Source organism: Sapajus apella, unplaced genomic scaffold, assembly GCF_009761245.1.
Source record: "Sapajus apella isolate SASKATOON/1434 unplaced genomic scaffold, GSC_monkey_1.0 scaffold74, whole genome shotgun sequence".
NCBI classification, from domain to species: Eukaryota; Metazoa; Chordata; class Mammalia; order Primates; family Cebidae; genus Sapajus; species Sapajus apella.
Window position 1 is genome coordinate 1,577,538 of NW_022437014.1, and position 23,267 is coordinate 1,600,804.

The window sequence follows — 23,267 nt, forward strand, 5'->3', positions numbered from 1 at the left end:
AACAATCCTAAGCAAAAAGAACAAAGCTGGAGGCATCATGCTGCCTGAGTTCAAACTATACTACAAGGCCAAAGTAATCAAAACAGGATGGTACTGGTACCAAAACAGAGACATAGACCAATGGAACAGAACTGAGGCCTCGGAAGCAACACCACATGTCTGTAACCATCTGATCTTTGACAAACCTGAGAAAAGCAATGGGGAAAGGATTCCCTGTTTAATAAATGATGTTGGGAAAACTGGCTAGCCATGTGCGGAAAGCAGTAACTGGACCCTTTCCTGACACCTTACACTAAACTTAACTCCAGATGGATTAAAGATCTAAACATACAACCTAACACCATAAAAATCCTAGAAGAAAACCTAGGCAAAACCATTCAGGACATAGGCATAGGCAAGGACTTCACGGCTAAAACACCAAAAGCAATGGCAACAAAAGCCAAAATAGACATGGGATCTAATTAAACTCTACAGCTTCTGTACAGCAAAGGAAACAATCATTACAGCGAATTGGCAACCAACAGAATGGGAAAAATTTTTTGTGATCTACCCATCTGACAAAGGGTCAATATCCAGAATCTACAAAGAACTAAAACAGATTTACAAGAAGAAAACAATGCTTTTCAAAAGTGGATGAAGGATATGAACACTTTACAAAAGAAGACATCTATGAAGCCAACAAAACATGAAAAAATGCTCATCATCACTGGTCATCAGAGAAATGCAAATCAAAACCACATTGAGATACCATCTCACACCAGTTAGAATGACCATCATTAAAAAATCTGGAGACAACAGATGCTGGAGAGGATGTGGAGAAATAGGAACACTTTTACACTGTTGGTGGGAGTGCAAATTAGTGCAACCATTGTGGAAGACAGTGTGGTGATTCCTCAAGGACCAAGAAATAGAAATACCATTTGACCCAGCAATCCCATTACTGGGTATATACCCAAAGAATTATAAATCGTTCTATTATAAAGACACATGCACATGTATGTTCATAGTGGCACTGTTTACAATAGCAGAGACCTGGAACCAACCCAAATGTCCATCAACAATAGACTGGCTAAAGAAAATGTGGCACATGTACACCATGGAATACTCCGCAGCCATAAAAAACCAATGAGTTCATGTCTTTCATAGGAACATGGATGAATCTGGAAACCATCATTCTCAGCAAACTGACACAAGAACAGAAAATCAGTCACCACATGGTATCACTCATAGGCGGGTGTTGAACAATTAGAACACGTGGACACAGGGAGAGGAGCATCATACACTGCGGTCAGTTGAGGGGGTACTAGGGGAGGGACAGCGAGGGGGTGGGGAGGGTGGGGAAGGATAAGGTCGGGAGAAATACCAGATATAGGTGATGGGGGGAGGAAGGCAGCAAACCACCTTGCCATGTATGTACCTATGCAAGAATCCTGCATGATCTGCACATGTACCCCAGAACCTAAAGCACAATGAAAATAAATAAAAATTGTGCTTTTTTTTTTTTTTTTCTATGTGTGACATAAAACCTGGAAGTGATGTAAGAATCAGCTGTAAAAATAGAAAAAATTCCTCATGGCAAAACATATCGGAGGCAAAATAGACAAATTATAAACTAGGAAAAAATGTGTCGCCCAGGCTGGGTGTGGTGGCTCACACCTGTAATCCTAGCACTTTGAGAGGCTGAGGCAGGCAGATCACAAGATCAGAAATTCAAGATCAGCCTGGCAAAATTCCGTCTCTACCAAAAAAATACAAAAAATTAGCAGGAGAATTGCTTGAACCTGGGAGGCAGAGGTTGCAGTGAGCTGAGATCACGCCACTGCACTCCAGCCTGGACAACAGAGTGAGACTCCATCTCACAAAAATTTGCAGCCCATTTTCAGAAAAGGGGATATATATCAGTAAGAAAAATGTTAATAGAAAAATGGAGAAACAGTGTACCAAGAGGAAATTCAAATGTCATTTTAAAAATAAGATGTGCTCGCTTGTACTCCCAGCTACTTGGGAGGCTGAGGTGGGAGAGATTGCTTGAGCCCAAGAGTTCAAGGCTAGCTTGGCAACATAGTGAGATTCCATCTCTAAAAAATGTAAAAGAATAAAACATGCGCCGGGCGCGGTGGCTCAAGCCTGTAATCCCAGCACTTTGGGAGGCCGAGGCGGGTGGATCACGAGGTCAAGAGATCGAGACCATCCTGGTCAACATGATGAAACCCCGTCTCTACTAAAAATACAAAAATTAGCTGGGCATGGTGGCGCATGCCTGTAATCCCAGCTACTCAGGAGGCTGAGGCAGGAGAATTGCCTGAACCCAGGAGGCGAAGGTTGCAGTGAGCCGAGATCGCGCCATTGCACTCCAGTCTGGGTAACAAGAGCGAAACTCCGTCTCGGGAAAAAAAAAAAAAAAAAAGAAAACATGCTCAACCTGACCTATGATAGAAGAAATGCAAATTTATATTATATAGATGCCTGTTCCATATTAGCGAAGATCAAAAAGTTTGGTGTCAGTGCTGGTAATGGGTGTGGGAGAACAGGCAATCATTCTCACACGTTTCTGGTGGGAATGTCAAGTCGTACAGCTTCTGTGGAAGGTGGTACCCATCAAAAATCTAAAAGAATACCTGGACATGGTGGTGTGTCCCTGTAATCCCAGCTACTTGGAAAGCTGAGGCAGGAGAATTGCTAGAACCTGGGAGGCAGAGGTTGCAATGAGCCAAGATCAGCCACTGCTGTACTTCAGCCTGGGTGGCAGAGCGAGGTTCCACCTCAAAGAAAAAAGAAAACAACAAAAGTATGTATTTTCCTTTGGCCTAGCAGTTTCATCGTAGGAATTTATGACACACATGTAATCAGACATGTGCAAACAGACCTATGAACAAGATTAGTAGTTGTGGTACTGCTTATGGTAGCAAAAACAGAGATTGGGACTTAGATCTGGAAGGATACAAGCAGATTTTAGCCGTGAGAGGTGGAATGGTGGTAGCGCAGATAGCCCGCTTTGGGCTAAACACTGGAATCATCTGTGGAGCTTTTATTTTATTTATTTATTTTTTTTTTGAGACGGAGTTTCGCTCTTGTTACCCAGGCTGGAGTGCAATGGCACGATCTCGGCTCACCGCAGCCTCCGCCTCCTGGGTTCAGGCAATTCTCCTGCCTCAGCCTCCTGAGTAGCTGGGACTACAGGCACGCACCACCATGCCCAGCTAATTTTTTGTATTTTTAGTAGAGACGGGGTTTCACCATGTTGACCAGGATGGTCTCGATCTCTTGACCTCGTGATCCACCCGCCTGGGCCTCCCAAAGTGCTGGGATTACAGGCTTGAGCCACCGCGCCCAGCCTCTGTGGAGCTTTTAAAATTCTGTTGCCTAAGCTAGGTGCAGTGGCTCACGATTGTAATCCTAGCACTTTGGGAGGCTAAGGCAGGATGATCACTTGGCATCTAAGAGTTCAAGACCAGCCTGAGTAACACAGTGGGACACCATCTGTACAAAAAAATACAAAAATTAGCTGCATGTGGTGACATGTGCCTATAGTCCTACCTACTTGGGAGGCTGATGTGGGAGAATTAGTTGAGCCCAGGAGGTTGAGGCTACAGTGAGCTGAGGTTGTGCCACTGCACTCCAGCCTGGGTAACAGAGTGAGACCCTGTCTCAAAGGAAAAAGAAAAGTTCTTTTGCTCATACCAAGTAAATCAGAATCTCTGGGAGTACAGACAGGACATCAGTAATTTGTAAAGCTCTTCAGGTGATTCTGTTGTACAACTGTGGCTGAGAACCACCAACCTAAACTAAACATTCTATCTATGTCTATTGTTTTTTAAAGAAGAAACATGCTAAGGACTCTACTTCTAATAGTACAGAAAAAAAAAAAAAAAAAAAGGTATTCTTTAAAAAATTTTAAGAAGAAACATGTCTTTTAAAGAAGAAAACATGTGGCTCACACCTGTAATCCCAGCACTTTGGGAGGCGAAGGTTATCGTATTGTTGTAAATTCAGCATTCTACATGGTAGAAAAGCAAGCAGGACATTAACCAATTCTGATCTCACTCTTTTTTGTTTATTGCAGATTTTTCGGAATTAACACTAAATGGTAGCCTGGAAGAAAGGATATCCTTTACTAACCTGGTTACCTGCAGCCAGGTGCATTTCAAGTGAATTGTGCTGATGGAGCCTTCTGCAAGGTATTTATGTTCACCTTTAGCCTCTTTGTCAGCTACTTTGTAATTAAGTACCTTACGTCTAGTTCTTTCTACATCAATGTTGATTCACACAGTAGGAATGAGGATTATGAGTAATCATATAAAAGACTTACCAGTTGCTGCTGAGCAGTGCAGCTCTTTTCTACCTTTTGTAGTCAACTGAATAGGTCAGTTTCATCCTAAAACCAGAGATAAAAAAAAATTGAGTGGTAATATCTTTGCATTAAAAATCTGTATATGTAGTAGAAAGTGCGTTTGATTTTGAAACCATGGAAGAGAAAACCCTGAACAGGAATATCGATTTGTCGTTAAGAGCAAAGTTTTGTTACAAGCAGTTTTATTCCAGCCCAATCACAGGACTAGCCCCAGATGTAAATACTGTTCTTAAAATGTTTTGAGATCATATTAACCAAAAGAATTAATGGAATGACATTTTCTACTGTCTTTTTCAGTTTCAGAAACAGTATTTAGTAAAATCAAATAAGTAAAATGCATGCGATTTTTTTTTACTTCCTGTTGATTTGCAAAGGTTGTTCTTAAGCCATGTTTTATCCCCAAAATAAATGGAAATCAATTAATTTTAGCATTTTAACAGTTAAGAGTAAAATGAATCTTTATTATAAAAAACAAGATACTGAGTTACCTAGAAGATAATAAGTAAACATATATTTCTTTGAGGTATTTCATGGAATAAAGCAAGTTGAATTTAGTCAGCATTTGTGTCAGAAGAGTGTATGTGCTCATTTACTTGATACCCACCTCACACTTTTCTGTGCGTGGCTAATAATATTTACAACCTGGAAGGATCGTTACCTATGGATTTCTTTTCTCTTTTAAGACGGAGTCTTCTCTGTTGCTCAGGCTGGAGTGCAGTGGCGTGATCTCAGCTCACTGCAATCTTCACCTCCCAAGTGATTCTCCTGCCTCAGCTTCCCGAGTAGCTGGGATTACAGGCACCCACCACCATGCTTAGTTTTTGTATTTTTAGTACAGACAGGGTTCAACCATGTTGGCCAGGTTGGTCTCGAACTTCTGGCCTCAAGTGATTCACCCGTCTCAGCCTCCCAAAGTGCTGGGATTACAGGCATGAGCCACTGCACCTGACCAGACTGATTTCATCTATCAGGTATAGGATGGTGCTGAGATGGCAGTCCTTTGAATATTAAAGTAATATTTTTGGACAGATTTTAGAGTGATAAACTGTCAAGTCACAATAGTTTGTATACTATGACCCCATTTTTGTAAATAATTCATAATATACATTCATTATATACAGTAAAAAGTTAACATTAACTTTAGGAGGGGTGAGATTACAAGTGATTTTTTTTTAATTTCTGCTTATTTTTATTTTCTAATTCTTAAATCCCAGCACAAGCCAAAAAGACAAAGAGAAGAAAAGGTAATTATTGTAGAACCTGAAAACAGAAATATATGTAAACCCTGAAAGGAGAAAAGGGACGAAGATCCTGAAGATTCTCTTATGAAGCTCCGAAATTGGTAATCCTGTCTCAGCTCTGCCTCCTCATAAGGAGCATTAGCAGAACAGCAGCGATGAGAATGCAGAGGGAGCAGACAGTAGGTACCACGACCTCCGTAACCATTTGCATGTGACGTAGCAAGGGCTCTGAAATGACAAAAGAGAACAAGGACCACAAATGAGAACAGGATCTTGTTAGTACAGTTTTATCCCAAAAGCTTTAACTGTATTGGAAAAACTTGTGTATTCCTATAACCTGAAAACAGAAATTATGGTAGTTCTTGTATGGTTGAATAATAATCTAAGAGTTAATTAACAGCAAATGTCGTGTATATTATTGATCAAGTAGTGGCCACTGATCTAATAGCCACTTTTAGTTTGTGTGCTTGGTACTCCGGTCACTGAGATAAATAAAGCTCTGGACATCTTCACAAGGAGTTCACAGGCTCCTCAGTGAATTCTGTACCGTGTTTCAACATTGTTTAGTTTAATGGAATATACATTCTTAATATTGCCTGATTATTTAAATTTGCTGGGGGTTGGTGCATGTTGCTGGCGTGGCCTGTAAAATAGCTAGTTTTGTAAGATTGGGTCTAGCACCTTCCACCACCACTACCGCATTAAAGATGAGTTTGTTAGAAAAGGAAGTATATTTCTCTGATTGTCCTTATGGAGAAATAAAGATAAAATTCAAAGAAACAAATGATATGTGTTGGCATTTCCTGATGCATAGTTGCATCTTTGTTATTTGACATCTCTGATCTTTTTAGATCCATTGCATAGGAAATGATGTCTCCTATCAAGACAGTGACCTCGTCTTGTTCACTGCTATATCTCATGACTTAAAACATTCCTTGGCAAGTAGTGAATGCTTAATAATTGCTTGCCAAATGAACAAACATAAGATCTCAAGCGTTCTTTTCATCTTCATCCCATTTGGTATAATGGTTGGCTTTTCCTCTCCGTGCTCAAACACACTGTAACAAAAACAGTAGGTATATAAATTCATAGTATGATTCCAAAAGGATAAAACTTGAATGGATAAAATGTTTCTCTTTCATGGTAGGTTATTTATGTTTAAAATGCTTATAAAAAGAATTTTTTTTTTTTATTATTTTTTTTTTTTTTTTTTTGAGACGGAGTTTCGCTCTTGTTTTTTTGCCCAGGCTGGAGTGCAATGGCGCGATCTCGGCTGACCGCAACCTCCGCCTCCTGGGTTCAGGCAATTCTCCTGCCTCAGCCTCCTGAGTAGCTGGGATTACAGGCATGCGCCACCATGCCCAGCTGATTTTTTGTATTTTTTTAGTAGAGACGGGGTTTCACCATGTTGACCAGGATGGTCTCGATCTCTTGACCTCGTGATCCACCCATCTCGGCCTCCCAAAGTGCTGGGATTACAGGCGTGAGCCACCGCGCCCGGCCTATAAAAAGAAATTTGACATTGCTTCAAAGTAAAGAAACCTGATTTTAATCGTAAGCAGTTTTGGAAGATTGACTTCAAGTAGAGTCACATTTCGAGATTTTGGTAACGACATATATAATTACTTAATTACTAAAGGAAAATATGAAAACGTACTGACTCACCTGCAGCAAGCATCTGATTGTTGATAGAGCAAGTTTCCAAAGCTTTCTGGTGCCAACTTTCCACCTGATAAAAAGCCACTTGATAAGTAATGTCTTAAGACTAATTTTTTGCTGTTTCAAATCATTTTTGAAATAAATGTGGGATAAAATATTTTTATAAGTCTATCTTATAGTTTGTTTTAAAATCATCTTTACTTGTAGTTTAAATTAGTTAATATTTACATCCATGTACATCAGTCAGGGAGTCAAAGAACAGTCTTTGTTCTTGAGTGTGCAGGCTAGTGCTTTTCTAATCATGTAAAAGTAGCAAATGCTATATGGCTATGAGTTACTGCTTCCATTTAATAGTCCTACTGGGTTCACCTTAAAATACTTTTGGTAAACAAATGAGATATACTTTTTAAAACTATTTTTATTAAGACACTTTTTATTTAAAAAAATTTTTTTTCAGACAGAGTCTCACTCTGTTGCCCAGGCTGGAGTGCTGTGGCGTGATCTCGGCTCACTGCAACCACCACCTCCCGGGTTCAAACAATTCTCCTGCTTCAGCCTCCTGAGTACCTGGGACTATAGGTGCATGCCACCATGCCTAGCTAAAGTTTTGTGTTTTTAGTAGAGATGGAGTTTCACCATGGCCAGGATGGTCTTGATTTCTTGACCTCATGCTCCACCCACCTGAGCCTCCCAAAGTGCTGGGATTAACAGGCGTGAGCCATCACACCTGGCCTATTTTAATTTTTAGAAACAGAGTCTTGGTCTGTTGCTCAGGCTGGAGTACAGTGCAGCAGTCATAGCTCGCTGCAGCCTCAGACTCTTGGGCTCAAGTGATCCTCAACGCCTCAGTCTCCCAAGTAGCTGGGACTAAGGCACGCCTCCACATCCAGCTGATTTTTAAATTTTTTGTAGAAACGAGATCTCGCTGTGTTGCCTATGCTGGTCTTGAACACTTGGCCTCGAGCAGTCCTGTCACTCCAGCCTCGCAAGGTGCTGGGGTTACAGGCGTGAGCCACTGTACCTGCCAAGACACTCTAAATTAGGGTTTATATTCCCTACCAACTGGTGCCTCCACATAGAGAATAGAGGGCTGCTAGAAAAATTTTCAGGTTATTGCAAATGTTTGGGCCAGGCATGGTGGCTCACACCTGTAATCCCTCATCTCCACTAAAAATGCAAAAATTAGCCAGGTGTGGTGGCACGCACCTGTAATCCCAGCTACTCAGGAGGCTGAGGCGGGAGAATTGCTTGAACCTGGGAGGTGGAAGTTGCACTGAGCCAAGATCGTGCCACTGCACTCCAGCCTGGGAGACAGAGCAAGACTGTCTCCAAAAAAAGAAAAGAAAAGAAAATATGGTAGATTACTTTAGATCTTACTTTGAAGCCTGTGTTTGTATGGCTCTGCTGCGTGGCTGGAAGATAGATGAAAATGCTATGATAATTATACGTTTGATTTACTTAAATGTTTTCATATATGTTGAAGAATAGGTATTTGTTTGCATTAAGACACAGATTTACAGTAACATTCAACTAGAAGTCTCTTAATTTTGCCCCATCATAGCTGAAAGCAAACGGAACTCCTGCATAACCTCTGGTCGTGCCCTGGTACTGAAGTTTATGGAGTGCTTGCTCCATCCTAAGCAAATGCGCAAAGGGGTGAAATAAACGGCCATGCTCATACTCCTGTCTTCCCTCTTTCATGGAGGAAAGAGGAGAGGTACTTGCCAAGCTGTGTGTGTTCCAGCTACCTAGCTCTTCTCAAGTTCAGAACAGGTAACATTGATAATTAGGCCTACCTCTCTTGGATTGGGAAACCCACTGGCAATGATAATCTTCTTGTAATATTGAACCGAAGCCTTTGGATAGCGAGGCTTATTTCTGTCGTTAAATTCAACGTAGTAGAATCCATATCTATCTGAGTATCCTTTCTCCCATTCAAACTTATCCAACAGAGACCAGGAAGTATACCCCTTTATATTAGCACCATCTTTTATAGCTGCAAAGACATTTTATTCCATTGTAAATATATTTCATTTACTTAGAAAAATAAAACTGCGAAGAGAATGTTAAAATGTTTTCATTTATGACATTTAGAAGCAAGTTGCAGTGGATCATGTGTGTTAATCATATTTTGTCTCAGTTAAGTGGAAAATGTGCAGACTTGGTTTGCGTCTCACCTTTTAGCATTTCATTTATGTATCCTTTAAGGTATTGAATTCTCCACTCATCACATAATTGAGTACAGTGGAATTTCTGAGATGCTCCATTTTCCATCACATATATGGGAGGATTGCCATATTGAGTCTGAAAGTGAGTCATACCAACAAATATTTTAAAAATTATAACCGTACTACAGGTAGGTTTCTGATCAGAGGCCCAGATAGGAACACATATTCAAGCCTGCCAAATTCTAATCAAGTATATTTTCACATTTAGTAGATGTCAGATAACATGCTTATTTAGAGATTAATGTAGGCAGGCAACAGGTTCATATGAAGAATGTATTTCTCAACACATGAGCATCGTTCCTGGATACGGTGGCTCACGCCTGTAATCCCAGCACTTTGGGAGGCCAAGGTAGGCCAATCACCTGAGGTCAGTAGTTCAAGACCAACATGGCAAAACCCTGCCTCTACTAAAAATACAAAAATTAGCCAGGTTTGGTGGCAGGCACTTGTAATCCCAGCTACTTGGGAGGCTGAGACATGAGAATCGCTTGAACCTGGGAGGCAGAGGTTGCAGTGAGCCGAGACTGTGCCACCGCACTCCAGCCTGGGCGACCAAGCAAGACTCCATCTCCCAAAAAAAAAAAAGCGTTGTTGGAGGAGGCAACACGTACTTTGGTCTTGTTCTTTGCCACATATTCCAGTTTAGGTGAGGAGGACAGCAAAATAAGTATGTGGGATAAGAATGTCAGCTAAAGGTACGTACATACAAATGGTTACGCATGGTAGGCACGAGTCTGTAAGGCCAATACTTAGCCTCCGAAATATGAGTAACTAGGTTTATCTTATTAACTTTCTAATGTATGGACCTGAGCTAAAGCTTTAAGAACATGAATTCAATCTAAATGTCCTTCGAATAGGTTAATGTGAGAATCACCTGAGCAAAGTTGAGGAGCCTCCTGAATCCCCATGGCACAGCATACAGCCATGTAGACCCCAGATTTGGCCAGTCTGGGTCAACCAGTTCTATCAAGTCACGATCGTTCTGGTAGCTGGGGCCCTGGCGGGAGGGGTAGTTCCTTTCCGTGATGTACCGAGTAGTAAAATGACCTAATCCCAAGAAGTCAGATGTGCCTTTAATGTAGCTCTTCTCCTGGAGTGAGAACACTGGTAACCTCGACATCTCCAGGCCTTGCTCCGCACTCTTTCTTCCTTTGGAGAGAGAAAAGTAGAGTTTAACAATGCCTGATTTTCCCCCATCACTGTGTTGTTTCATGACAGTGACATGTTGACATAAAAGCTGGGCTTTATGATTCATCTGCATGGGAAGTGTAACCTTAGCCATTCAACATGGAATTTTTGAAATTTCAATACTGTCCAAAAAATGTATGAGTTTTTATCACTTAAAAGTAGTATTTTCGGGGCCGGGCGCGGTGGCTCAAGCCTGTAATCCCAGCACTTTGGGAGGCCGAGGCGGGAGGATCACGAGGTCAAGAGATCGAGACCATCCTGGTCAACATGGTGAAACCCCGTCTCTACTAAAAATACAAAAACATTAGCTGGGCATGGTGGCGCGTGCCTGTAATCCCAGCTACTCAGGAGGCTGAGGCAGGAGAATTGCCTGAACCCAGGAGGCGGAAGTTGCGGTGAGCCGAGATCGCACCATTGCACTCCAGCCTGGGTAACATGAGTGAAACTCCGTTTCAAAAAAAAAAAAAAAAAAAAAAAAAAAAATAGTAGTATTTTCACAGATTACTCAATAAGTGGTGTGTAGCCAACTGGAAAAAAAGATGACTTGGGCCCCTATATTGTTCCTTAAAAATGGGTAATTTGGCCGGGTGCCATGGCACTTGCCTGTAATCCCAGCACTTTGGGAGGCTGAGGCAGGCGTATCATGAGGTCAGGAGTTTGAGACCAGCCTGGGCAACATGGTGAAACCCGTATCTACTAAAAATATAAAAATTAGCTGGGTGTGGTAGCACGCATCTGTAATCCCAGCTACTTAGGAGGCTGAGGCAGGATAATCACTTGAACCCAGTAGGCGGAGGTTGCAGTGAGCCAAGATTGCTCCGTTGCACTCTAGCCTGGGCAATAAGAGTGAAACTCCATTACAAAAAATTAAAAAATAAAAATGGGTAATTTTAGCTGCCTCTGGGAAGGGAACTGGAAGGCCAGCGATGGTGTGTCCTATCTTTGAAAGTTATAAAAGCAAATGTTCTTTCACTGACCAATTCCAAATCTGTTTACACTTTACTCACACATGTAAAGGGGTGTGTGTACAAGGATCTTCATTATAGACTGAGTAGCAACAGCTTGGAAACAACCTCAGTGTCTGTCAGGAGGGACTGGTTACATAAATGATGAAATATCCATCAGTTCAACACTGCAGCCATTAGAACAAATGAGGTGGCACTTTCTAGAGCGATGTGGAAAGCTTGCCAGGATGTATGTTTCAGTGAAAACAAGCTTCAGAATGTTGCATCTAATCGCAAGTATACACACTGACCATATGCACAATCCATCTCTGGACATATACTTGCTTCTGGGGAGGAAGGGAGAGAGACCTGACTTCATACTTTTCTAAAAAATGTGAGACATATCCATGTGTGAACTATGTAAAAATGGTTTTTAATATATAAAGAAAAACATTTCCCATGAATTGATCTAAAATATAACCCTAAGACTAGTTATAAAGTGAATAGTTTATATAAAATGATTACAAAGTTGGTGTTGTTAAATACTTTTAAGATATTAGCATAAAGCGAATAAAATATCAGCATGTTATTTCGGTTGCATTTACTGACTTAAGAAAAACCACCAGCTATCGTCCGTGCCCCTGCAGTAATACAGCAGTCACTTGCTGCATGTGGCTATTAAAATATAGTGACCGAAGGATTGCATTTTAATGTTGTTTAATTTTTAAAAATTTTAGTACACACTAGTGGCTAGAAGCTGTTGTACTGGATAATTGGATAGCACATACATAGAACACTTCCGTCACTGTGGAAAGTTCTGTTGAACGGCACTGATCTGGAAGCGCTTTTGTTTATATATTTACTGTGAGTAAAAGAGTACCTTTTTTCTTCTGAGACAGAGTCTTGCTCTGTCGCCAGGCTGGAGTGCAGTGGCGCAGTCTCAGCTCACTGCAACCTCCACCTCCCGGGTTCAAGTGATTCTCCTGCCTCAGCCTCCTGAGTAGCTGGGACTACAGGCGTGTGCCACCATGCCCAGCTAATTTCTGTATTATTAGTAGAGATAGGATTTCACCATGTTGGTCTCAATCTAAAAGAGTACTTCTAAGAGGCCTGGAAGTAATTTGTGAACAAGACTTCAGGCAGAATGCTTGCAGTACTAAATAAAACTAACTTAGAGGATCCTTCTTTCAGCATTGTGCAAAAGAAAAGTTCAGCCTGTTCCCCACGTGCATCATCACAAAATTGGAGTTGGTAGGGGCTGGGATTATTGGCATTAAGTGCTCTCTGACAAACAGTCGATTTGGCTTTTTAATGCAATCTTTTTGTGGCACCTGCAATGGGCCTCTGAGGGTCCCAAGAGAATGAATGCACCGTGTGAATAAGTTGTGTCTACAGGGACGTGGGCCCTGTCAGTCCCTTCATGAAGGCTTTTTCCTTGCGCATGTTGAGGAAATCATTGTCAAGATTTTGAGTGTATGTGTATAGATGTGTCAAAGAACTGGTTGCCACCAAAAGATTTTTAAATATTTTGTCAGCCAGGCAAGGTGGCTCACACCTGTAATCCAGCATTTTGAGAGGCTGAGGCGGGCGGATCACCTGAAATCAGGAGTTTGAGACCAGCCTGGCCAACATAGTGAAACCCCATCTCTACTAAAAATACAAAATTAGCCAGGTGTGGTGGCGGGTGCTTGTAGTCTCAGCTACTCAGGAGGCTGAGGCAGGAGAATCACTTGAACCTGGGAGACGGAGGTTGCAGTGAGCCCAGATCATGCCACTGCACTCCAGCGTGGGTGACAGAGTAAGACTCTGTCTCAAACAAAAACAAAATCAGATTTTGTCTAATGCCTTCATTTTCAGATAATATGATAATATTAAGAGGCAAAGAGGTGAAGCACCTTGCCCAGTTACTCACTAGTTAGTGGCAGAGTTGGAATGAGAACTTGCTACCTCCCGTTCCAGATAAGTCTGTTTGATAAATGTGTTTTAGAAAGAGGCATTGCATTTTTCAGACACCTCAAGCAGCTTTGTTGCATGAAATCGTAACCCAATTACAGCGTTATTTTTGTGTCTCTCCTTTTCCTTTAAATCAGGGATAATACGTTTAAATTTCTATGCTCAGACACTGCCGGTCGCCTACCCAGTAGTCCTGTGCCTGTCTTCTTCTGTGCCCCTTCCTCTCCAGCCTCTCCCTGGTCATGATGGTCTGGGGCATCACCTGACCTAAGCATGTGACCGTTCTGTCCCTTGAGGCACAAAGGGACAGAAGCTGTTTCCTGGGAAGATTTTTCTTGTTCTTTAAAATAGTTAAGAGGAATGGCTGGGCACACTGGTTCACACCTGTAATTCCTATAATTTGGGAGGCCAAGGTGGGCAGATCGCTTGAAACCAGGAGTTCAAGACCAGCCTGGCCAACATAGCAAAATCCTATTTCTACTAAAAATACAATTAGCCAGGCGTGGTGGTCCGAGCCTGTAATCCCAGCTACTCGGGTGGCCAAGGCCCAAGAATTGCTCGAACCCAGGAGGCAGGAGGCAGAGATTGCAGTAAGCCAAGATTGCACCACTGCACTCCAGCCTCGGCAACAGTGAGAGACTCTGTCTCAAAACAAACAAAAACCAAAACTTAGGAACAAGAAAAAGATACCTGCTTTCACCAGTTCTATTCAATATGGTAATGAGAGTTCTAGCCAGAGTAATTATACAAGAAAAATAGAAGGCATCTAAATTAGAAAAGAAGTAAAAATTAACTCTGTTCACAGATGATATGATCTTATATACAGAAAATCTTAAAGATACCATAAAAAATTTGTTAGAGCTAATAAGTGAATTTGGCAAGTTAGCTCCATACAGAGGTAACACAGAAACCAGTTACATTTCTATACATCAACAATGAACAATCTGAAAATGAAAATAAGAAAATACCACTTAGCATCAAAAACAAAAATATTTAGAAATTAACCAAAGAGATGAAAGACTTGCATAACAAAACCTACAAAAAACTGCTGAAAGAAATTAAACATAAATAAATGGAAACATATGTCACGTTCTTGGATTAGACCTAACGTTGTCAAATGTCAGTGCTATCCAAAGTGATGTACAGATTAAACATAGTCCCTTTCAAAATCCCAATGACTTTTTTTTGCCAAGTAGAAAAACCCATCCTAAGATTTGTATGGAATCTCAGTGACTGTGAATAGTCATAACAATACTGAAAAAGAAGTGCAAAGCTGGAGAGCTCACATTTCCTGAGTTTAAAACTTCCTACAAAGCTACAATAATCAAAACACTGTGATTGGCAAAAAGACAAACAGGATAGAGTGAAGAGCCCAGAAGCAGCCCTCGTGTAAATGATGAAACGATTTTGTCAAGGGTGCCAACACCATTCAGTGGGGAAAGGGCACTCTTTTCAATAAGAGGTACTGGGAGGACTGGATATCCACATGCAAAAGAATGAAATTGGACTCTTCACAAAAAATGGATCAAGACCTAAAACGAAAAGACTTAGAAGAGGCTGCGCATGGTGGCTCACGCCTGTAATCCCAGCACTTTGGGAGGCCAAGGCAGGCAGAACTCTGAGGCAGGCAGAACTCCTGAGGTCAGGAGTTCAAGATCAGGCTGGTCAACATGGCAAAACCCTCTCTCTCCTAAAAATACAAAAATTAGACAGACATGGTGGTGCATACCTTTAATCCCAGCTACTCAGGAGGCTAAGGCAGGGGAATCACTTGAATCTGAGAGCTAGAGGTTGCAGTGAGCCAAGATCATGTCACTGTACTCGGTCTCAAAAAACACCTTAGAAGAAAACATGGCCTGGCATGGTAACCCACACCTGTAATCCCAGCACTTTGGGAGACCAAGGTGGGCAGATAGCTTGAGCCTAGGGCTTTGAAACCAGCTTGGGCTACATGATGAAACCCGGTCTCTACAAAGTCTACAAAAAATTAGCTGGGCATGGTGGTATGTGCCTGCGGTCCCTCAGGAGGCTGAGGTGGGAGGATCACTGGAGCCTGGGGAGGTTGAGGCTGCAGTGAGTCACGATCGCTCCACTGCTCTCCAGCCTGGGTGACAGAGCAAGAGACCCTGTCTCAAAAAAAAAAAAAAAAAAGAAGAAGAAGAAAAAAAAGAAAGAAAAAATTACAGGCTTGAGCCACTGGAGAGGCTGAGGTGGGCAGATCAGCTGAGATCAGGAGTGCAAGATCAGCCTGGCCAACATGGTGAATCCCTATCTCTACAAAAATACGAAAATTAGGTGGGCATGATGGCGGGTGCCTGTAATCCCAGCTACTTGGGAGGCTGAGGAAGAATTGCTTGAACTGGGGAGGCGGAGGCTGCAGCGAGCTGAGATCACGACATTGCACTCCAGCCTGGGTGAAAGAATGAGACTCCATCAAAAAAAAAGAAAAAAGAAAACAGAGCAAAAACACCATAACATTTAATTAGGCAGTTTTATCTTTTTTTTTTCCTTAATACTTCTGATCATTGTTTAAGGGCAATTATATCTTGACTCTGACACTAAAGGCACAGGCAACAAAAATAGGCAAAAGGAACAAACTGGACTTCATGGAATTTTAAAAAAAATTTTTTTTTTTTTTTTTTTTTTTTGAGACGGAGTTTCACTCTTGTTACCCAGGCTGGAGTGCAATGGCGCGATCTCGGCTCACCGCAACCTCCGCCTCCTGGGTTCAGGCAATTCTCCTGCCTCAGCCTCCCGAGTAGCTGGGATTACACGCACGTGCCACCACCACACCCGGCTATTTTTTGTATGTTTAGTGGAGATGGGATTTTTGCCATGTTGGTCAGGCTGGTCTTGAACTCCTGATCTCAGGTGATCTGCCCACTTCAGGCTCCCAAAGTGCTGGGATTACAGGCGTGAGCCACCACGTCCGGCTGACAATGGAATATTATTCAGCCTTAAAAAGGAAGGAAATTCTGACATACTACAAAATGGATGAACCTTGAGAACATTATGCTAACTAAAATGAGCCAGTCACACAAAGACAAATACCGTATGATTCCACTTACACGAGACACTTAGTCAAAGTCATAGCGACAGTAGAATAGTGGTTGCCAGGGACTCGGCAGAGTGTCAGTTTTGCAAGATAAAGAGTTCTGGAGATGGATGGCAGCAACAGCAGCACGTTATGAATGTGTTTTATACCACTGAACTGTACACTTAAAAATGGCAACAAAGGTAAATTTTACGTGTATTTTGCCACAAAAAGAAATTTGGGAAAAAAAGGCCAAAAAGGCCCATCCCAAAACATATTTGGACAGCATGATCCCCTTTTTCTGTCTTTGTGTGTTGAGGTTCAAAGATGTGATGCCTGGAGTTGCTGCAGTCACCTTGTGGCCACGAGGATTGGTTGATGGGCTATTTATTTTTTTGAGACGGAGTCTCGCTCTGAGACCAGGCTGGAATGCAGTAGCCCAATCTCGGCTCACTGCAACCTCTGCCTCCTGGTTCAAGTGATTCTTCCATCTCAGCCTGCCGAGTAGCTCGGATTACAAGCGCTCACCACCATGCTCGGCTAATTTTTGTATTTTTAATAGAGACAGGGTTTCACCATGTTGGTGAGGATGGTCTTGATCTCTTGACCTCATGATCTGCCTGCCTCTGCCTCCCAAAGTGCTGGGATTACAGGCATGCGCCACCACGCCTGGCCTTGATAGGCTAACTAAGGGTGCCAGAGTGGAAAGATAGAATGAGCCTGGGTCCTCAAGGGCAGCCCTGAAGGCTGGATTACCTAGCCCTGCATCACCCTTCTTGGGCTCAGGTGAGATTGATAAATTCCCTACTTCAGGCCATTTTAGTAGAATCTTCTGTTACATGGCAGTGAAAAACCTCCATCCTGATGTATCCCTGTAGCCTTACCTGTGTTTGTTCTCTTCTCGGACACTGTGGAAACCGGAGCTTGGGAAGTATTTCTCCATTGACAGAAAGAACCGACAGCAGAACCGACTCAGGCCCGTGACTGCATCTGACCTGTCTCCTGCCTGACTGCAGTTAAAGTGGGGTGGAGGAGGGGAAGGGCAGCAGAACCTAATAAAGAACTGCCACTTTCTTCCACGAGTTCCAAAAATTCTCCATTGCCAGGTCTAGGGAATTTTTTTTTTTTTTTTTTTTTTTTTTTAAAAAGATGGAGTCTCACTCTGTTGCCCGGGCTGGAGTGCAGTGCTCTATCTCAGCTCACTGCAACCTCCGCCTCCTGGGTTTAAGGGGTTCTCCTACCTCAGCCTCCTGAGTAGCTGGGATTACAGGTGCCCGCCACCACACCTAGCTAATTTTTGTATTATTTAGTAGAGACGAGGTTTCACCATGTTGGTCAGGTTGGTCTTGAACTCCTGACCTTGTGATCTGCCCACCTCGGCCTCCCAAAGTGCTGGGATTACAGGCATGAGCCACCACACCCGGCTGGTCTAGGGAAACTGAGAGGTCTAGGGTTCCTCCCTACCAATTCAAATATCAGGTTCTCAATTCTTTGGAGTCTGGATTATCCCTTGAGTACCTCCCCCAGGCCCAATGAGCTCCTCATCCCCCTGCCTTTTGCTCATTTCACGTGGGCTCAATAACTTGCCATGGTATCTGCAGTTTAAAATGAGACTGGGCTCACCAATATAGTCCTTCATGACTTGGGGGTAGTCACCGGCATAAATGGGGTTGGCAAACCAGCCCAGACAGAACTGTAGATATCTCTCAGCCGCCTCTATGTCCTTGGGGTTACTGATGTCCAGAGGTTCCCCCCAGTCACAGTTCAGTGAAATTCCCACCAGACCTTAAAAGGAAAGAAAGAAAAGGGGGTGGGAGGTGGACATGCCATTGCTGCTCCGGGGACTTGGCCGTCCTGGGTACACGTGTGGGCACAGCTCACCTTGCTGCTTGCTGCGCCATGTGGTGTTATAAGAATGCCAGGCTTGGGCGTGGGCCTGAAAGGGGAGCAGAGATTCGTCACAGGCACCTGGCTTTCAATCTGGCTAGCCTTTCCTTCCTAACTCCAGAGGCCCAGCTGAAGACCCAGCATTTTCATCAGTCCAGCCTGTCTTCCTTTCTCTGATTCCTGGAGGCACTTATTTTCCTTCTACTATAGATGAAACTTGCTCTAAGTCTGCCTCAAACAACTTTGTGTTTTTATTTAGCATCAGGATCCACCGGGAACTTAATAGAAATGCCAATCCATGGGCCCTTAACCAGACCTACTGCATCAGAAACTCAAAGTGGGGCCCAGCAGAGTGAGTGAGAGAGAGAGAGAGAGAGAGAGAGAGAGAGAGAGTGTGAGTGTGTGTGTGTGTGTGTGTGTGTGTGTGTGTGTGTGTGTGTGTTTCCCTTGAGACAGTCATGCTCTGTCGCCCAGGCTGGAGTGCAGTGGTGCAATCTCGGCCCCCGCCTCCCGAGTTCAAGTGATTCTCCTGCCTCAGCCTCCTGAGTAGCTGGGACTTCAGGTGCGTGCCATCACACCTGGCTAATTTTTCTATTTTCAGTAGAGACAGGGTTTTGCCATGTTGGCCAGGCTGATCTCAAACTCCTGACCTCAAGTGATCTGTCCGCCTTGGCCTCCCAAAGTGCTGGGATTATAGGCATGAGCCCCGTGCTCGGCCAGCAATCTGTGCTTTGATAAGCTTTTTTTTAAGATGGGGTCTTGCTTCTTGCCTATGCTGGACTTAAACTCCTAGGCTCAAGTGATTCTCCCTCCTGCCTCAGCCTCTCAAATAGCTGGGACAAAAGGCACGTGCCACCACACCCAGCTTAGTAATCGATTATTAAATGATTTTGGTGCTTGTCAAAGTTTGAGAAGCACCATATCAGATGACCTGAATATCTGAAGGCTATAGAATTTGGGGTTGTCACTCACAGAGAACCTTTGTCAAACTTCTTTCCTTATACTTCCTTTTACCAACCAGCAATAACCAAGTGAATCATGGTACTGTCTGATGAAGTGGAATATGTCAAAACAGTATCAGAATCACATCTCTTCAGGTCGGGCGCGGTGGCTCACACCTGTAATCCCAGCACTTTGGGAGGCCGAGGAGGGGGGATCACAAGGTCAGGAGTTCGAGACCAGCCTGGCCAAGATGATGAAACCCCATCTCCACCAAAAATACAAAAAAATCAGCTGGGTGTGGTAGCATATGCCTGTAATCCCAGCTACTCAGGAGGCTGAGGCAGGAGAAATGCTTGAATCCAGGAGGCGGAGGTTGCGGTGAGTTGAGATCATGCCTCTGCACAGCAGCCTGGGTGACAGGGCAAGATTCAGTCTCAAAAAAAAAAAAAAATATCTTGAGTTTCTGCCCTTTAAATATTCACAATTTAAGAAATCATAAGAGGCCGGGCGCGGTGGCTCATGCCTGTAATCCTAGCACTTTGGGAGGCCGAGGCGGGCGGATCACAAGGTCAGGAGTTCAAGACCAGCCTGGCCAAAATGTTGAAACCCCATCTCTACTAAAAATACAAAAATTAGCTGGGCGTGGTGGCACACACCTATAATCCCAGCTACTCAGGAGGCTGAGGCAGGAGAATCGCTTGAACCTGGGAGGCGGAGATTGCAGTGAGCCGAGATCGTGCCATTGCACTCCAGCCTGGGTGACAGAGTGAGACTCTGTCTCAAAAAAAAAAAAAAAAAAAAAAAAAAAGGCACGTAAGAAGAAAAAAGAAATAAAAAAAAAGAAAAAGAAATCATAAGCCAAATGTAAAAAGAATGAGAAAATGTTCTCCCTGACCTCCCTGACGTGAGTTTGGGGGTCTGGTATGTCACCCAGTGGCTCCTTGCCTTCCAGCTTAGACATTCTCCACCTTCTCTTAAGTGTCCTTTGGGGCCAATCCCACATACCTTGTATCCCTGTTGCCCAGTTACCATCATCCATATCCTCATACGTGCCCTGTAATGTGACCTAATTTCCTCCCCAGTGACAAGGCTTTCCAGTAGCCCTTCCTTCCTGTAGCATCTTCTCCAAATGTCCCCTTTACTCTGTTGCTGTGACTGATGCCTGCTGGCCCTAAGACCACCTCCACGGCAGCGCCTTCGAGCAGAAGCTGTTTTTCCACCACACTCCACGTACCTCTGAGCTAGGACAAAGGTGAAGTCTGCTTGCTCATTACTGCTGCTTCCAAGCTATTTTTCCTTCCTCCTCCAAAATCCCAGATTCTTTGAAGTCCATGCTCTGACGGCCATTTCTAACTCCTCTTACTGCTGTCCTTGATCAACCCCAGTTACTTCTGTTCATTCATTGAAGATTTTAGCCCCTAGCTCACTGTCACACCCCTTCTTCCTCCTGTCACAGCTTGGGCCTATAGCTGACACATTTCCACATGGATGTGCTCCATCCCCCTTGGCTAGGCTGTAAGCTCTTGGCAGCTGCTGCAACGGCTCAGCCACAGTGTCCAGCAGCACCTTGGATTACCGGAACTGCCCTCCACAAATCATCACAGAAAGGAAGGTGCTGTGGAGTACGCTGACCAAGCTACAGCCCCCGGGGTAGGCTGAGCTGACCCCAAGGCTGTTCCCCCACCAGAAGGACCCGCCTCACCTTAATGATGTGGTGTGCTGTCTTGTACAGGCCGGTGCCACGGAGCTTCAGGCCCGGCGCGTGGTGGCCAGTCTCATAGCCTTTTTCTGCCATTGCCTATAGGGACAGCAAGCAGGACCACAGCATCCATAAGAAGTGGCAGGGAGGCCGGGCGCGGTGGCTCACGCCTGTAATCCCAGCACTTTGGGAGGCCGAGGCGGGTGGATCACGAGGTCAAGAGATCGAGACCATCCTGGTCAACATGGTGAAACCCCGTCTCTACTAAAAATACAAAAAATTAGCTGGGCATGGTGGTGCGTGCCTGTAATCCCAGCTACTCAGGAGGCTGAGGCAGGAGAATTGCCTGAACCCAGGAGGCGGAGGTTGTGGTGAGCCGAGATCGCGCCATTGCACTCCAGCCTGGGTAACATGAGCGAAACTCCGTCTCAAAAAAAAAAAAAAAAAAAGTGGCAGGGAGTGCCACGTTCTCTCACCTGGAGGGGCCTCACTTACCCGAGGATCACTGAATGTGATCCAGTGCTTCACGCGGTCCCCAAAGGCCTCAAAGCACAAGTTGGCATAGTCTCTGAAGTAGTTGGCCATGCTCACATTCTGCCACCCGCCGTATTTGACCTGGAGCAGCTGTGAACACAGAGAAGCAGGTTCCCCATGAATGAACCTCAAAGCATTTTAAATGTGGAGATAAGCTGTGACAGTCCTCAGACGAACCGGGGAGAGGCTGCACAGGGAGACCGGGACTCACGCTTAGAAAGAACTGGATGGATTGAATATTTAAGAAAATGTGATCAGGCGCACAGGCTCAAGACTGTAATCCCAGCACTTTGGGAGGCAGAGGAGGGTGGATCACGAGGTCAGGAGTTCAAGACCAGCCTGGCCAATATGGTGAAACCCCAACTCTACTAAAGATACAAAAAATTAGCCGGGCATGATGGTACATGCATATAGTCCCAGCTACTTGGGAGGCTGAAGCAGAAGAATCACTTGAACCTAGGAGGTGGAGGTTGCAGTGAGCTGATATCACACCACTGGACTCTAGCTTGGGTGTCAGAGCGAGACTCCATCTCAAAAAAAAAAAAAAAAAAAAAAAAAAAGAGAGGAAGAAAGAAAGAAAATGGTGCTGGGGAAAGGGGCCTAATCACGCAGAAGCATCTTGGGTCTCAGTTCTGGAGAAATGAGATCTGATGCTGGGAGGAGCCCTCTGATGAGGATTTTGAGGGCCATGCGGACGTCAGGAAGCTCCGAGAAGCCTTGGGGCACATCTGCCTTCTTTGGCAGAGGGCTTTCCCAACAAAGCCATCTGCTCATGATGGCAGAATTCTCCCAAGACTTGTCACTATCGAGACTACCTATTCAGCTCTCCTTGGTGGGTTTGAGGGGATGTTAACGGGGCAGGTTGGTGAAAGCAGCCAGGGAAGAAGCTGGAAGGTTCATCTCCCTACAGCCTGCTCTGCCCTCCCCAGTGAGAGGACCCCGGAAGCTCCCATCCCACAGAATAACCCCAGTGCTCAGTCATCTTGGCTCAGCATTGAGGCCTTTGAGGTCTTCCCCGAGCCACCCCTCCAGCCTCTGATCTTTCCTTCTCCTGCCTGCTCCCCAAATTCTAACTGAACTGAACTGCTTGCCCAGCTTCCCTCTTTGCCATGCAAACACCCTTTCCTCCCTCCCCCTGCCCAAACTCTCCAGGACACCAAGGGGACCACCTTCTCCCCAGTACCCCCCAGAAGCCCTGTTTCCACTCTGCTCTCCCATGGCCTTGCACCCAGCACTGCGTGCTCCCTGCCTATAACCCTAGACCCTTCAAGATGTAGCGAGACCTATTGAATGAAAGAAATATTGCTTGTGGCCGGGCATGGTGTCTCACGCCTGTAATCCCAGCACTTTGGGAGGCCAAGGCACACAGATCATCTGAGGTCAGGAGTTCCAGACTAGCCTGGCCAACTTGGTGAAACTCCACCTCTACTAAAAATACATAATTTAGCCTGGTGTGGCAGCTCATACCCGTAATCCCAGCTACTAGGGAGGCTGATACAGGAGAATCACTTGAACCCCAGAGGCGGAGGTTGCAGTGAGCCGAGATCACGCCACTGCACTCCAGCCTGGACAATAAAACAAGACTATGTCTCAAAAAAAAAAAAAAA

At 44.2% G+C, this 23,267-nt stretch overlaps 2 protein-coding genes across 8 annotated transcripts in view; one reads left to right on the plus strand and one right to left on the minus strand.

Annotated features, from left to right (window-relative positions):
• The window catches only part of ZWILCH (zwilch kinetochore protein), a 42,540-nt gene extending 36,626 nt beyond the window's left edge, over positions 1-5,914 (plus strand). For all 3 annotated transcript variants that reach the window (XM_032251040.1, XM_032251042.1, XM_032251041.1), the window contains exons 18-19: positions 4,064-4,178; positions 5,566-5,914. In XM_032251040.1, the coding sequence (XP_032106931.1) occupies positions 4,064-4,152 (89 nt within the window). In that variant the 3' untranslated portion in view covers positions 4,153-4,178; positions 5,566-5,914. The remainder of the gene's footprint in view (positions 1-4,063; positions 4,179-5,565) is intronic.
• LCTL (lactase like) overlaps positions 4,172-23,267 on the minus strand; it is a 24,116-nt gene continuing 5,020 nt past the window's right edge. For 4 of the 5 annotated variants that reach the window (XM_032251044.1, XM_032251043.1, XM_032251045.1 and 1 more), the window contains 9 exons: positions 21,622-21,750; positions 21,130-21,225; positions 18,480-18,534; positions 18,222-18,383; positions 10,354-10,628; positions 9,429-9,555; positions 9,048-9,247; positions 7,258-7,321; positions 4,172-5,820 (listed from right to left, as the gene is read on the minus strand). In XM_032251044.1, coding sequence (XP_032106935.1) covers positions 5,705-5,820; positions 7,258-7,321; positions 9,048-9,247; positions 9,429-9,555; positions 10,354-10,628; positions 18,222-18,383; positions 18,480-18,534; positions 21,130-21,225; positions 21,622-21,750 — 1,224 coding nt within the window. In that variant the 3' untranslated portion in view covers positions 4,172-5,704. The remainder of the gene's footprint in view (positions 5,821-7,257; positions 7,322-9,047; positions 9,248-9,428; positions 9,556-10,353; positions 10,629-18,221; positions 18,384-18,479; positions 18,535-21,129; positions 21,226-21,621; positions 21,751-23,267) is intronic. The other variant, XM_032251046.1, reaches the window with a different exon arrangement.